This window comes from Lepus europaeus, chromosome 18 (assembly GCF_033115175.1).
Source record: "Lepus europaeus isolate LE1 chromosome 18, mLepTim1.pri, whole genome shotgun sequence".
NCBI lineage: Eukaryota > Metazoa > Chordata > Mammalia > Lagomorpha > Leporidae > Lepus > Lepus europaeus.
Window position 1 is genome coordinate 23,111,209 of NC_084844.1, and position 14,881 is coordinate 23,126,089.

The following is a 14,881-nucleotide window of genomic DNA, read 5'->3' on the forward strand; positions in this document are numbered from 1 at the left end:
GAGCAGGGAGTTGAGTCGGAAGTGGAGCAGCTAGAACTCGAACTGTGATGTCAGCGCAGTAGGCTGCGGCTTTAACCCAGTGCACCACAGTGCCAGTCCCTAAAAAAATGTTTAAAAGACACAAAAAACTCCAGTCTGCAGCACATTCCTTCCGGAAGCAAATCCTCACCCCACTGCCAGATGGCCTGACCTTTAGAAGCCACCAGAAGTCGTCTGGTGCTAATCTGGGAGGCACAAGCCACAGACAGAAACACCATTTCAGATACAAAACAAAATGTGTGGCTCTAAACATCACCTTTCCCAAAACTCCTGGGGGGGGGGGGGGGTTGGGACAATTTAGCAATGCTTCTGGGTGTGGCCTGAGGTGCCCCGGGGTCCTGGAAGACAGCCAGGACCAGCGCCTGTGTCCTAGGGGCTGGAGAAGTTTCTGAGGACTTCTAGGCGCTGAAGCTTCATTAAGCAACACAGAAACCCCGGATGTGCAAAATGCTGGTTCCTGGGCTTCCCTCCCAGAGATGCTGACTTGGGGGGCCTGGGGGAGGGGCCTGTGAGTCTGCATTTTCAGTAAATGCCGGCCGGCCGGCCGGTCGGTCAGTCGGTCGGGAGCATTGCTGAGAGGGGGATTGTGATGCAGGTGTCTGGAGGTCCCCTTTGGCTTGCTTCACTAAAACCAGGTTTTTGGCCAGCCCGCACAGTGAAAGCTGCAAGAGCAGCCAGCAGGTCAAGGTCAGAGGACAACCAGCTAATCGTAGCCCCGTGGTTACTGATAAGATGCTTATCTCCCTAGGTTCTGGGCCACAGGGAGTTTTTGTTACTCCTCAGTCATTAACATCTCCAGTGACTGGGGAGGGGGAGCAGGTGGAATAGGCTGGGATGGAATATTCTGGAAGCCTTCTGTAAAGGGAGGCAGGGATCCCTGGGCTTGCTGGCCTCCCCTCTTCCAAAACCCACAGGCTACAGCAATGGGTGAGCGCGCTGCGGGCTGGGGGTTGCAGACAGGGAGCAGGCCTTCACAATGAAAAGCCAGAGGCCCAAGGGCCAGGATTCCTGCCCTGGAGCCAAGGCCATCTGCCCCCTCCTCACCGGCCAGGCTGGGACTCAGGCACTCGGGGACAGGGGAGGGCCTGAGGCAAAGAGCATCAGGACCTCCCTGCTCCCAGGTCCCAGGGGAGCTCTGCTGAGTACCTGTACTCGACTTAGTAGCGAGTGGGCACCCAGCATCCTCACAGACCGAGAGAAGCGCTCAAGCAGGAAGTACTCATTCATGAAAGTTTTGATTCTCAAAATAAATGAGCGCCTTTTTGGTGAGTCACGATGGAACATGTATTGCCTATTATAGACTGAGGTCGAAGTTTGAAAGCCGTGGTCTTGGGCATGGCTGGTTCTGCCGGCTGCCCTGTGCGTCTGAAACACACAGCCCACTCCCAGGGCGGCTCGGCCAAGCTGCAGAAGCAGCACCCTGCTAAGGGGGCGGGGGGCGGAGCGGGGGTGGTGGTGGAGAAGGGCCCAGCGGGTGGGCGACCTGAAAGCCAGGCCCTCGCCAGCCTCTGTCCCAGTCCTTGCTCCCAGAGTGACACTGGACAGCTGAGTGAGTCCTCCCTTGTGGACACGGAGACAACTGCCCGCCCACGGCGGCCCTGCCCAGGCTTGCGGTGCGCGCCATAGCCGTGTGCCCCAGGACCCCACACAGGCTCTTGCCTGTGTTCTGAGTTGTGGCTCGCAGCAGTACCCTGCCCCCACCCGACATCCAAAATAAGATTCCCCTCAAACAGAGCCACACAGGCTGCCGGGCTGTGGCTCTGCCAAGCAGGAAACCGAGGCTTAGTTTTCTGGCCACAGGTGCCTGGGAGGGAGCTCGATGCTGGGGCCCGGCGATCTACCACCCTCTCCCTGTGTCCACCCCCACCAGGGCAGCCAGACCGTCCCATGCTGTCGCAGGCCCGGGAGGTGGGGGCCAGTAGGCAAACCCAGTTGGGGTTTTCACACAGGAAGGAAGCGCACGCTGAAGTGGGGGAGGAGGCGAGGGAGGGCGGAAATGGCAGCTAAGCCAGCACCCAGAGGCAGCCGCCCTGCCCCCAGCCTGACACCCACCGCACCAGGAAGGAAAGCAGAACCACTTCAGAAAGCGGCGGGGGGGTGACGTAGTACACAGTGCCCCCCCAAAAGTAGGGGGCCCCTCCCCCAAAAGTATGGGGGAAACACCACGTGGGCAGAGCTGGCACAGAAAACCCCAGGTGCCCACAGAAAGACACCTGGGAACCCCAAGCCCTGCCCTCTGCTCAGGCAACAGCCAGCCAGGCCTGCCCAGGAAGGCAGGGGCAGGGGCAGGGGCTGCCCGGGACGGGGCAAGGAGGAAGGGCGGCAGGGGGCCAGGGCTTACGTTACTGATCTGGTCCTGGGTCTTCTTGATTCTCTGGAGCTCGGGGGTGTCTGCCACCACGCTGAAGCCTCTGCCCTTGTTCTTCTCAAACTCCTCCTTGTAGCGCACCTGGCAGGCGGGGAGGGAGGGGAGAGGCACAAGAATCAGGCGGCCCAGCCTGTGGCCCCTCGGAGGCAGCAGCCGGCGCAGACAGGGACAGGGAACAGGAGGAAGAGCCTGGTCAGAATCCCCCGCTCCAAGCTGGAGCGGAGCCTCAGCCGTTAGAATACAAATGACAGTGACAGTGACAAGCCACTAATACGGGTTGGGTGCATTCTGGGCGGCAGGCACGCATATATGCAGGGTCTTTGGAAAGTTCCCAGAACCGGGTATCAGGAAAATACTACACACGAATTTCAAAAACAAAGATCATTAATTCCATTTTCTACCAACTTTTCTTAAAGTACCCTCCTGTCTGTGTGCGGGTGTAGGTAAGTGCGCACCATTTGTTCCATTTTACAAAGAAACTGAGCCACCGGGGCAAAGCCCCTGCCCAGGTCACAGGGCTCAGGACAGGATGAAAACCCTCGTCTGCCTGACCCCTGACCCTTCACCGCCAGCTCCCCAGGCCTGGAAACTCACAGGAAGAAGATTCTCCCCAGAGCTCCTACGCCGGCCCGGGCCTCACCCAAGAGGGGATGAGGCCGCACCTGCCAGGAGCTGGGGTGGGGATGGCCCAGAAAGGGGGCAGTGAGAGCCCCAGGCCCCAGGCCAGGGAGCCGGGCAGGCTGGACGCTGAGGCCGCCACCCGGGAGGGGAGGGACGGGCTCCAGGGAAGAACGCTGCACCACCACTGCCCTCCTCCTCCGAGAATTCCATGGAAAACTCGAGTCAGACATCAGCAAGGACTTCCAGGACACTAAGGGACTTGCAACAGGAGGAACAGCTTGTGCTCGCCTGGGGGTCCCACAGAACAGAGCAGAGGCCGGGACCCCTCGTGGGACCGGGAGCGGCCTCCTGGCCACTCAGCGGCCATCTGTTGCAGGCCCCACCAGCTGTCTGGACTTCCTCCATGGGCTGCAAACAGGTCAGCTCAGGACACGGGGTCAGGACCTTGGGGGTTTCCAGGATGACGAAGCCCAGGCAGCTCCCAGGCTCGGAGCAGCCAGCTGGTGACGGCGACAGCAGCAGCTAGCCACACTCTACCCAGGCGAGGGCCACAGCCACACCTCTCAGGCCCTCTGCGCAACCACCCCACCCCACTCCTGGAGCCCAAGGGTCCTTGTGTGTGGTGCTTCTGCCCCTCTGTTGTGATCCAGACTGAAAGAAAGGCTTGGATGCACCAGCTCCCATCAAACCAGCACTTAGCCGTGGACTGGGGCCCAGGCCTGCTCAGCACCAGCACAGCCTTCGAGTGCCACGTGCAGGTACAGAGCCAGGTGGAGCAGACTTGAACCCAGGCTCCCTCTCCCACTTGCTTCCTGGCTGATCTTGGGCCCATGACTTAACCTCTTGAGCCTCAGTCTCCACATCCATAAAATGGAAATCCCACCCCCAGCAGTTTCACCCAATAATGAGCATGGGTGACGGGGGTGGGGAGCAGCCCTCGGTACATGCTGCTGAGGAGGGACACAGGAGGGCTTCGGCATTGTCCAAAGGCTGACACACGTGTGTCCCCGCTCCTTCCTCTGCCTCCTGACCTTGCCAGGATCAAGCCCCTAATCCGGGGAAAATCGCCATGGCGACACCACAAGCGCAGCAGCTGGTTCCCAGGCCTGGGGGGCGGGGGGTGCTAATTCATTCCACTCCTATCACAGGAAGCCCACACAGGTCAGGACTCGGGGACAGGGGGCGGAGGGGATTAGCTGGGCCCAGGGCCACTTTGCTGTGTGTCCCCAAGCAAGTGGGCTCCCCTCTCTGGGTCCCCTGAGGGGGTGGACTAGCTGAGCTCTCAAAGCCCTCCCCCTCAAGTCTGTGACCATGTTTCTTGATGGGAAAAAAAAAAAAAAAAAATGAGGCAGAGAGACAGAGAGAACAGGAGTTCCCATGTACTGGTTCACTCCCCAGATGCCATTGGCAGGGTCTGGGCTGGGGCTGAAGCCAGGGACTCAACCCAGGTCTCCCACATGAGTGGCAGGAATCAACCTTCTTGAGGCATTGCCACTGCCTGCTGGGGCGCACATTAACAGGAAGCCGGGGGGCCAGCCCAGCATCCCACGTAGGCGCTGGTTCGAGTCTCAGCTGCTCCACCTCCGATTCAGCTCCCTGAGAATGTGCCTGAAAGCAGTGGTGACCCAAGAGCTTGGGCCCCTGCACCAAAGTGCGAGCTGGATGCAGTTCCTGGCTTCTGGTTTCAGCCTGGCCCAGCCCTGGCTGTCGCAGCCATCTGGGAGTGAACCAGCAGATCTCTGTCTCTCCTCTCTCTGGCTGTAACTCTGATGGAACTGGGCCAGTCTGAAGGCAGGGGTCAAGTGCTTTTTCCGGGTCTCCCACACGGGTGCAGAGGCCCAAGGACTTGGGCCATCTTCTACTGCTTTCCCAGGCCATAGCAGAGAGCTGGATCGGAAGTGGAGCAGCCGGGACTTGAACTTGCGCTCATATGGGTGGGATGCCAGGGCTACAGATGGCAGTCTAAGCTTTTGTGCCATAGTGCTGGCTCCAATAAGTAAAATTTTTTAAAAATATATACATATATTTATTTATTTGAAAGGCAGAGTTGCAGAGAGAGAGAGAGAAAAGTCTTCCATCTGCTGGTTCACTCCTCCCCAGACAGCCACACAGCCAGAGCTGTTTCGATCCATAGCCAGGAGCCAGGAGCTTCTTCCGGTTCTCCCACGTGGGTGTGCAGGGGCCCTAGCACTTGGGCCATCTTCCATTGCTTTCCTAGGCCATTGCTCGATTGGAAGTGGAGCAGCCGGAGGCCATAAGGAATGCTGGCACTGCAAGCAGTGGCTTTACCCGCTATGCCCCACCAATAAACCTTAAAAAAAAAAAACAAAGCTAAACAGGCAGCTGAAATGAAACCAAGTTTTTCTGATGTGAGATACAGGCATCCTAGCCTGGCATGTAAGCACCTTCAGGCCCTGACTACAGAGAATCAAGGTAGGAAAGATTCTCAGAGGAGCCTCACGGTGCTGGAGGGGGTGGCAGAGGCCCGACGATAGCTCACCAGGGCATCAAGGTGCCCCTGTGGAGGGAAGGGACCTGCTCAAGGCCACTAAACCCAGCTGCCAGCCAACAACTTCAGCGGGGTGACTGCTTCCCTGAGCGGTGCCCAGGCCGCATACCCTGGTAACTCCTGTATTAGGGCCAGAAATGATGCTGGAGGCCCCTGGCACGCAGGTGAGCAGCAGCCACTTCCAACGCTATGGCCTGGGACAGCAGTAGAAGATGGCCCAAGTGCTTGGGCCCCTGAACCCACGTGGGAGACCTGGAAGAAGCTCCTGGCTCCTGGCTTCGGATTGGCCCAGCTCTGGCCGTTGTGGCCACTTGGGGGAGTGAACCAGCAGAGGACGGCCCAAATGCTTGGGCCCCTGCCACCCATGTGGGGACCTGGATGGAGTTCTAGTCTCCTGACTTCAGCCTGGCCCAGACCCAGCCGTTGTGGTCATTTGGGGAGTATACTAGCATCTCTCTCTCTCTCTCTCTCTCTGTATGTGTGGCTCTGACTTTCAAATAAATAAAGAAATCTTAAAAAATAAAATAAAAAATAAAAAAGGAGTTTTTGGGGCCAGTGTTGTGGCACAATGGGTTAAGCTGCTACCCATGACACCGGCATACCATATGAGTTCAAATCCTGGCTGCTCCACTTACAATCCAGCTCCCTGTCAACAAACCTGGGAAGGCAGCAGAGGATGGCCAAAGTGCTTGGGCCCCAGCCACCTATACAGAAGACCAGGATGGAGTTCCAGGCCCCTGGCTTTGGCCTGGCCCAGCCCCAGCTGTTGCAGCCATGTGGAGAGTGAACCAGCAGATAAAGATCGCTCTCACTTGCTCTCTACCCCTCTCTCTCTGTAACTCTGCTTTTCAAATAAAGTAAGTCTTAAAAAAAAAAAAAAAGTAGGAGTTTCATCTTGGTGCCAATTTTTTTTATAATACATGGAAAATATATTTTATGACAAAGCTATACAAGGATTTCAAAAAAATTTTTTTGCCTCAAAATAAACTGATACCTTTCTTCCATTTTCCCACCAGCTTCTTAAAGGACCTCATGAAGACAGCTCATGAGAAAAGCCAGGGCCACGGGAAACAGGCAAGGTTGCGTGCCCGTCCTCTCTCTTCCAGGGGAACAGGAACAGTGGACCCTGGGGTGTGGGCTCCACGCCAGACACTACCCTGCCCGGCCCCCATCCTCACCAGTCTCTGGAGACACACACACATCCCACACCGCTTCCTCGTTATAGCTGAAGGCACGGGGGCACAGAGACGGTCAACAACCTGCCCAAGGACACACAGCTGGTGCAGCAGAGCTGGGAGCTAGCTCAGGCAGAGGGACGTGCTAGTCACAGGAGCCAAGGCAAGCGTGGATCCCTGCCCAGAGCTCGGGGCCTCTCAGGGCGTTCCCCTCCCCGCCGCAGCGGCCCTCACAGCACCATGAAGGTGACAAGGAAGGGAAGAGGAGACCCCTCCTCACACTCTGCCCGGGCTGGGGGTCTCACTGAACCCTCCAGCCCTGTCCCACCCCAGGACTGCGGCTGGCACTCAGCTTGGGGCTGGGGAACAGAGGGGCAGGCAGAGCTGCGGTTCAGCTGCCGGCTCCCTGCCTCACCCAGGGGTCATTTGTGGACAGCTCTGTGGTTACTGTCCCCGAAGCGGAGGCTCCAGGTGTCCCAGACACCCAAAGTGCCACTTTAGGGACCAATATAGAGATGGGAAAACAAGGCTGAAATAGCACGGGCAGCCTCCCGGAGGCGGAGAGAGGCTGAGGCACCCCACGGCAGGGGCCCTGGTCAGGGGGTGGGGGTGCGGGGCAGGCAGAGGCTCCCATAGGCAGCTAGAGCTGGCCCTGCCCCCATGACAGTGGCCACAGCAACCAGAACCTGTCACCAGCCCCAGCCAGGCCAGCTCAACCCTTCCCAACCTTGGAGCGGCAGGCCCCTCCCCCGGCCTCGGGGTCCCTGAGTTGCTGTCCCCATTTTACTGGTTAGGAGGCAAAAAAAAAAAAAGCTCTGTGGGAGGGCCCCGACCACAGGGCAGCCAGGGAGGTGGGAGGGGACTCAGAAGGGCAGGCCCTGTCCTCTCTCCCTGCCTACCCGGCCCCCGCATCATGGGAATGGGCTGTGCATGCAGCAAAGCCGGAACCCCCTTGCCGGCACCCCCCTGGGCATGGGCTGAGCTCAGCTCCGTCTGTCCGTCTGTTGACTCCTGTCGGTGTCCCTCCCTGCTCACCCACCCAGCTGGTGGCCCCTAGAGTACAACTGTGGGAACTTCACTCCTTACCTGCCCTTCAGCAGGTGGCTGTGAGCACTAAGGGGTGTGGCCCTTGGAGGGCACTAACAAAAAGTGACGGCTGGGGTGGGCTCGGGGCACAGCAGGTTAGGACCGCTGCTTGGGACACCCGCATCCCATGACACTGGAGTCCTGGTTCCAGTCCCGGCCCTGCTTCCACAGCAACTTCCTGCTAATGCATCCGGGAGGCAGCAGGTGATGGCTCATGGCTTGAGCCTCTGCCACCCACACGGGAGACCTGGGTGGAGTTCCAGGCTCCCAGACCGGACCTGGCATTTGGGGAGTGAACCAGCACATGGAAGATCTCTCATTCTGTTGCTCTTTCAAGTAGATGAAAATACACGAACGTTTAAAAATAGTGACTGCCCTCCTCTTGAGTTCCCAGCCTGCCCCAGTGAGCAGCAGGCCAGGCCACAGAAGAGTGTGGGGGCGGGGCCGGGAGCCTCCTAACCCTGTCTGTGGTACCTGCTTGGTCTGCAAGTGGCAGGGGCCGACCCCGCCCCTCAGGGATCAGCTTCCAGGGGCAAAGTGAGCTACAGCCAAGCTTTAGTGGGGCTGACAATGGCAGAGGGAGCTGAACTTCTCCTGAGAGTAGGGGTGTGCGCGCGTACATTCAGTACTCCTGGACCTGCACCTTGGCCAGGCCGCCCATCTCCCAGCACCGCTTCTTCCAGGTCCCTGTGACCCCTGTGGAGCTGTCGCGGGCTGGGGACTGTGAAGCAGCAGTCAGGGCCTGGCGGGCAGTGGCCTGCACACACCGCTGCAGTCTCTGGCGATCTTCCTGCTGGGGGTACCACGGGGCCCTCCGCAGCCGTGAGCTCTGCCGAGGAACCACAGCGCTCAGGCCACAGCAGGGGCCGGGCCAGGGGAGGGAGGAACAAACCAGCAGTCCCTCCTGCTCGGCTCCACCACGGGGCCCTTGGGAAGGCCTGACCCTCGGGCCACACCACGGCTGCACAAGTATGTGGGAGTGAGAAGACTGGAGCACAGTCTGGGAACCTCCCTCACTGCGAGTGTCAATCAATGGGGAGAAAAAGCCAAGCTTCTCCCGGCCTGTGGAATGGGGCGGACAGGTTTCCAGTGCACCCCGAGTGGAACGAAGCACAGAGCAGGTGAACCAGCTAAAGGAATGCACACAGCTGCAGAGCCCTCAGCTGCACCAGGGACTGCGTGCCTCTCACCAAGGCAGGGACTGTTCTAGGGAGTCAGATGCAAAGGCGGGGAGGCCTGGCCCGGCATCGGGGCGCAGAGCATCAAGCTGCTGCCCGAGAGGCTGGCATCCCGTATCAGAGTGCCGGTCGAGTCCAGGCCGCTCCACTTCCCTGCTAATGCACCTGGAAGGCAGCCAGAGGGGCCCAAGGTCTTGGACCCCTGCCACCCGCCCATGTGGGAGACCTGGATGGAGTTCGGGGCTCCTGGTTTTGGCCTGGCCCAGCCCCTGGCCTTTGTAGCCATTTAAGGAGCGAATCAGTAGATGGAAGATCTCTCTCTCTCTCTCTCTCTGCCTTTCAAATAAATAAATAAATCTTAAAAAAAAAAAAAAAAGTTGCAGAGTCTTCGGTTAGACAAATCCACATGCAAAGCCAGCAGCGTGGACTTCCTCTCCAGCTGTGGTGAGGACGGTCATCGCCCAGGGCCCCGAGCGCCCAGCAGTTACCTGGGAGCACTGTTGTCCCTTGTCCCCGCCTGGGGGACCTCAGCAAGTCCCTCTTCTGTGCACCTTCTTTACAGGCTGCTGGGAGGCCGTGGGAGAGCAGCTGTGCACAGCCCTACACAGGCAGGGCTGGCTCCACCGACAGGACCCAGACAGGCCATGTCAAGGTCAGGTGGCAGACCTCGGGCAGCCCATCTGAATAGCACTGGTTCAAGTCCTGGCTGCTCCACTTTCCCATCCAGCCCCCTGCTAATGCGCCTGAGAAAGCTGGGGATGATGCCTCAAGAGCTTGGGCCCATGCCACCTCTGAAGGAGACCCAGGTGGAGTTTCAGACTCCTGGCTTTGGTCTGGCCCAGTCCTCACTGTTGTGAATATTTATGGAGTGAATCAGCAGATACAAAATCTCTCTCTCCGTCTCTTCTCTCCTCCTCTGTGGCTCTGCCTTTCAAGTAAATAATAAATACATTTTTTAAAAAATAAAAATGTCACTTGAGATGTCTGTATCCCAGATTGGGTGCCTGGGTCGGAGTCCCAGCTCCACTTCCAGTTTCCACTTCCTACTCACACACATCCTTGGAGCAGCAAGTGGTGGGTGGCTCAAGTAATTGCAACCCTGCCACCCACGTCGGAGACCAGGCTGGAGTTCTAGGCTCCTGGCTTCTGCTTGGCCCAGCCTCAGCTGTTATGGGCCAGCGGACAGACTATCTCTGTCTCTCTCTCCCTCTGTTTCTCTGTGCTTCATATAAAATAAAAATAAAGTAATAGGGTCACTGTTGTGGCATAGCAGGTAAAGCCGCCACCTGCAGTGCCAGCATCACATATGGGTGCCAGTTCGAGTCCTGGATGCTCCACTTCTGATCCAGCTTTCTGCTGCTTGGGAAAGCAGTGGAAGACGGCCCAAGTCCTTGGACCCCTGCACCCATGTGAGAGACCTGGAGGAGGCTCCTGGCTCCTGGCTTTGGATCAGCGCAGCTCTGGCTGTTGCATGCATTTGGAAGACCTCTTTCTCTCTCTCTGCCTCTCCTCTCTCTGTGTAACTCTGACTTTCAAATAAAATAAATAAATCTTTAAAAAATAAATCAGGAAGCAGGAATCCAACTCGAAAGGATCAGAAAAGACCCTCCCTCTTGCGGCCCAGGGACCCCCACAGCAGCCTCTGGGCCTGGGTGCCCTGCCCACTTGGCAAACTGCCCCCTGTATTCTCTCATCTAACCCTTGAAAGCTTGCTGCCTCTGGAAGCCCTCCCAGCCACGTGCAGGCTTGGCTCTCCCTGGGCCAGAAAGCTGTCCTATCTCCTACCAGTGGGCAGCACTCGGGAAAGCCAGGCCCAAGGACCGGGCCCTTCTCACCCTGCCCTCCAAGGCAAGCAGAAGCGAACTCCCTGGTGCTCCCCAAACCCCTCCTTTGTGGGTGGCTGTGAATGGAGGGGTGAGGGAGGGGACAGCTTCCTGGAGGAGGTGGGCTTTAGCCTCCCTCTTCTCCGGAGAGGAGTCAGACGTCCACATCTATCCAACCTGCTTTAGGCAAGAAGGGGGCACACCCTCCCCAGTCCTTTGAGAGGCAGGAAATGCCCAGAACATGGGTGCAGGTCTGGGGCGGAGAGACAAGGCCAGCGTGAGGATTTTGCTAACCGCAGGGGAAGGAAGGAGCCATTGCCAAATCCGGGGCTTACAACAGCCTCCCGGCCCCGCCCCTCACCTGACTCTGGAGCTCGCTCTGTTGCTTGAGGCGGAGGTTTTCCGGGGTGTCGGCCACCATGGTGAAAGACTGCTTGGGGTAGTGTCTGCAGGATAGCAAAAAGAGTAGGGGTCACCCAGGTTTCTGGGAGCTCTGGATCTCTTGGTGACTTCCTCTTTCCCCGCCCCTGGTCACGCGGCGGCAAGCACTGCTCAGACCCGCAGGGCTGCAGGGCCAGCCATCCGGACACTCCCCGAGGGCTTCAGTCCACCCTTGTTTGGGGGTGGTCATGGGGATCGGGTGGCCCAGGATGGCCCAGCCAGACCGGGGAGAAGATGGGGATGGGGAGAAACATAGACCACCGTGTACAGGAAGGAAGAGCGAGAGGTGTAACAGGAAGACAGAAGTGGAAAGGGATACACATCCGGGAGAGCTTCCTGGAGGAAACGCTTAGAGTCCTGGAGGCTCAGCAGACAGACCAGCGGGCAACCAGAGGGGAGGTGACCTGGAGGTGACGAGTAACAGTCAGAAGTGACTGTTTCCCCCGTGCTGAAGGGCGTGCCTGCCTTAGTTCATCAGATTCTCCCAGCTGCCCAAAGAGGTCAGGACCGTCACTGCTGAGGCCAGGGAGGCCGACCACAGCAGCCAAGACACACAGGCACTACGTGCTGGCGTCCAGACCAGCCCCTGCCAATCTCCGCAGGCCAACAAGCTCAACAACACCTTTCACCTCTAGGCCCAGGATGGCACCCCAGAGACAGGGCTGGTGTGCTGGTCTCCGCCCAGGCAGCCCCCCAGCCAAGCCTGCAGGGACCACCAGCCCCTCCCTCCACATAGGAGGACACAGCCCGCAGCCCTGGCGCTCCTCTCCAGTGAAGCGACTGACAGCACGCGTCACCCGCGCGCGGGGAGGGACTCTTCGGTCTTTTGTTCCTGGATCATCCCAAGCTCCCCAGGATGGTCGCTGGTGCTTAACAAATATCCGTGGACTAAAAAATGTCACACTAGGCCCTGAAGCTGAGCCAGGGCTAGAACGTGCCTCTTACCTCCCCAAGTCACTGCCAGGTCCGCCCGCAAATCAGCCGCGGGGTCGGCAGCCCTGAGGCACGAGGCATGTGGATCTGGGTGTTGCGTGCTGGACTGGGGGTGGGGGTGGCGTGTGTGTGGCTGATCTTAGCAGGAGCCCCAGGGGCCATGTTAGCCCCCACGCCTCCTCCCCTCCTGCCGTGACCACTGCAGGCCCTGGTCCCCCAGGCGGCACCCAGGCAAGGGACAGATCGGCGCTGGGATGTCCTTCTAGACCACACCCACTCCGGCTGGCCAACAAGTCCAAGAACCCGCTGAGAGCTGTCCCCCTGTGCGCTCATTTAACCTGGTCTTTTCTCCAGCTACCTGTAGCACCTGGGGCCACAGCCCCGCCTGGAAACACAGGACTTCCCCCGGGGGGCACCACTTGGGGAAGGCAGGACCTGGCTGCTGGGCGGAGGAATGAGCCGCAAGGGGCTCCCCGCCACTGCCTGCGGGGTGACCCTGGCAAGTCCTTCTGCCTTGCCGTGGACCCAGCTGACTCTAGCAGGGCCCACCCCACCCCCACCCAGGTTCTGGTGGCCCAGGTCAGCCCAGGGAAGGAAGCAGCTTCCTCCGCAGAGGACAAAGCAAGTGGCTGGAAGGGGCGAAGGCTGCGGGGCCGGCCCCTGGGCTTGGCCCCGCGCCACTCAGCCTGGGCCACCCACACTGAGCACTGGAAATTCCTGCGCAGGCCAGGGCCAGCGAGGGTGGCTGGGAGGCCGCTCCTGCAGGAGAGCAGAAGGGATGGCAGTAAGATCGCCAGCAGGACTGGCTGGCCCTGAGGTCCCAGGAGGAAGGGCTTGAGACAACCCCCTCCCCCAAAACCTGAGCCATTCAGAAGCCCAGCATCTGTGAATACAGATTGAGTGGCAGGGGCGGGAGATGAAGAAGGACCTCCAGGCAGCTCTGGCCCCAAACAGGAAATCCAATCCCAAGAAGGCGGCGCTGGTGGCATTAGGTGGGGCAACGCGGAGGCGGGCTGGCTGGCAGGCTCGACCGACGCATGTCGCAGGGGGCCACTCTGCAAATCCTGGGGCTTCCCACTCGCCTGCATGTGCACAGTTAAAATGGAGGGCCACGCGGGTGCACCTGGCACGCGCCGCACACCGCACACACCTCACGTACAACGAGTGCACAGCATGCCCGCCGCAGTGATGGCTCTCCTGGACACGGAGGCCAGCAGGTCCACATGGGAGCTGCATTGATTCACCTCCCACACCCCACGCGTGGGCCTCTGCTCCATCCCCTTCCACCCCAGCAGAAGGTTCAGGAGCCCCTCCCTCAGGGAGCAAGTGCCTCAGATGGGGTGGGGAGGGGGTTGGCGGATCCTCATTACTAAGACCCCCATCTCAGCCCGTCCCAGCTGAAACACTAATCCCACGGAGGGGAGGGTCTACCAGCTTGATGATGATTTGGCTGGATGGTGGGGGATCGATTTTAATCCTGCCTCAGACTAACTAGATTAACGAGGCGCTGCAGGGACTCCAATCCTCTACCCTCATCCCCTGAGCCCAACCCCAGGCAGCCAAGCAGTGGCAGACGGTGCGGGCTGCATTCCTCCTGCTGGTCAACCCGTCCCCTCCCCACAGCCCCCAGCCCTGGCGACGGCCCTGTCTCTCCCTTCCCCTGCTCGCTGCGCTTCAGGTTCCCATGGCAACCTCATCCTCAGCTCCAGGCAGGAGAGCAGGAGAGCAGGAGAGCAGGGGGAGGTTACGGGGAATGGAGATCCGGGAATGGGGGAAGAGATACAGACAGGAAGGGGTTCTCAGCGAGAAGGAGCCCAGGGCGAGGGCAAACCCAAGAGCCCGCGGCTGCAGGGCCTGCGCCGGAGGCAGGTGGGGCACACAGGTGCGGTGGGTGTCTCCAGCAGGGAGCCGTGCAGTGCCCCTCCCCCCACCAAGGTTTCTAAGGGGGCTCCGCTGGATCTGACCTCCTTCCAGAAACAACCGCAGGGAATTCCACTTCTCCCTCCTCTGTGCCACCCCCTCCCCTCAGCTCCCAGCTGCGGCAGGTGTGTGTGTCTGTGCCAGTGTGGATGCTGAGAAGAGGGGCCCACATTCCCACTAGAGACCCCGCTGGAACCCCAACCCCACGACAGACTGGGTCATGGTGAGAGAGAAGGGGTCAGGGCGAGGAGGCCAGGTGTGGAGCCAAGTCCGGTGCGCAGCCAGTGCTGGGCCCCTGGTTCAACACCCCAGGTTGGGGGGGCTCTCTGCAGGTGCTCCTCCCCAGCCCTGCCTGCCAACAGGGCTCTGGGCGAGTGCGAGGCACAGGGGAGACAGCCATTGACACAGAGAGTCGGAGGGGCAGGGGCAGGGGCAGGGACCCAGCATCCGTGGAGGCAAAACCGAGAAGAGCTGCAGCCAGCGGAGGGATGAGGCAGGGCCACCAAGCAGCTATGTGCGGGAGAACCAAAGTGACTTCTCAATGTATGACGACCCCCACACATTCCCGCCCCAAGGCCTCAGCTAGAAAAGGCAGGCCGTACCACTGCGCCCATTTTACAGGTGAAGAAACTGAGGCTCAGCACCAAGGACAGGACCTCTGTCCAGTACACTCTCCCCTATCCCACAGCAGCCCTGTCAGCGAAGGGTGGCTGCTTTCTGTGTGCCAGGTGGACCTCCATCTCCCCCCAGCTCCCAGGGCTCTGGGAAAGATGTGCTTGACAGGGTCG

The 14,881-nt window shown here is 59.6% G+C and overlaps 1 protein-coding gene across 1 annotated transcript in view; it reads right to left on the reverse strand.

The window, feature by feature from the left end:
- Window positions 1-14,881, reverse strand: part of LASP1 (LIM and SH3 protein 1) — a 39,948-nt gene that overhangs the window by 14,210 nt on the left and 10,857 nt on the right. The window contains exons 3-4 of the mRNA XM_062175473.1: window positions 11,161-11,245; window positions 2,381-2,488 (exon numbers count right to left, since the gene is read on the reverse strand). Of these exons, the coding sequence (XP_062031457.1) occupies window positions 2,381-2,488; window positions 11,161-11,245 (193 nt within the window). The remainder of the gene's footprint in view (window positions 1-2,380; window positions 2,489-11,160; window positions 11,246-14,881) is intronic.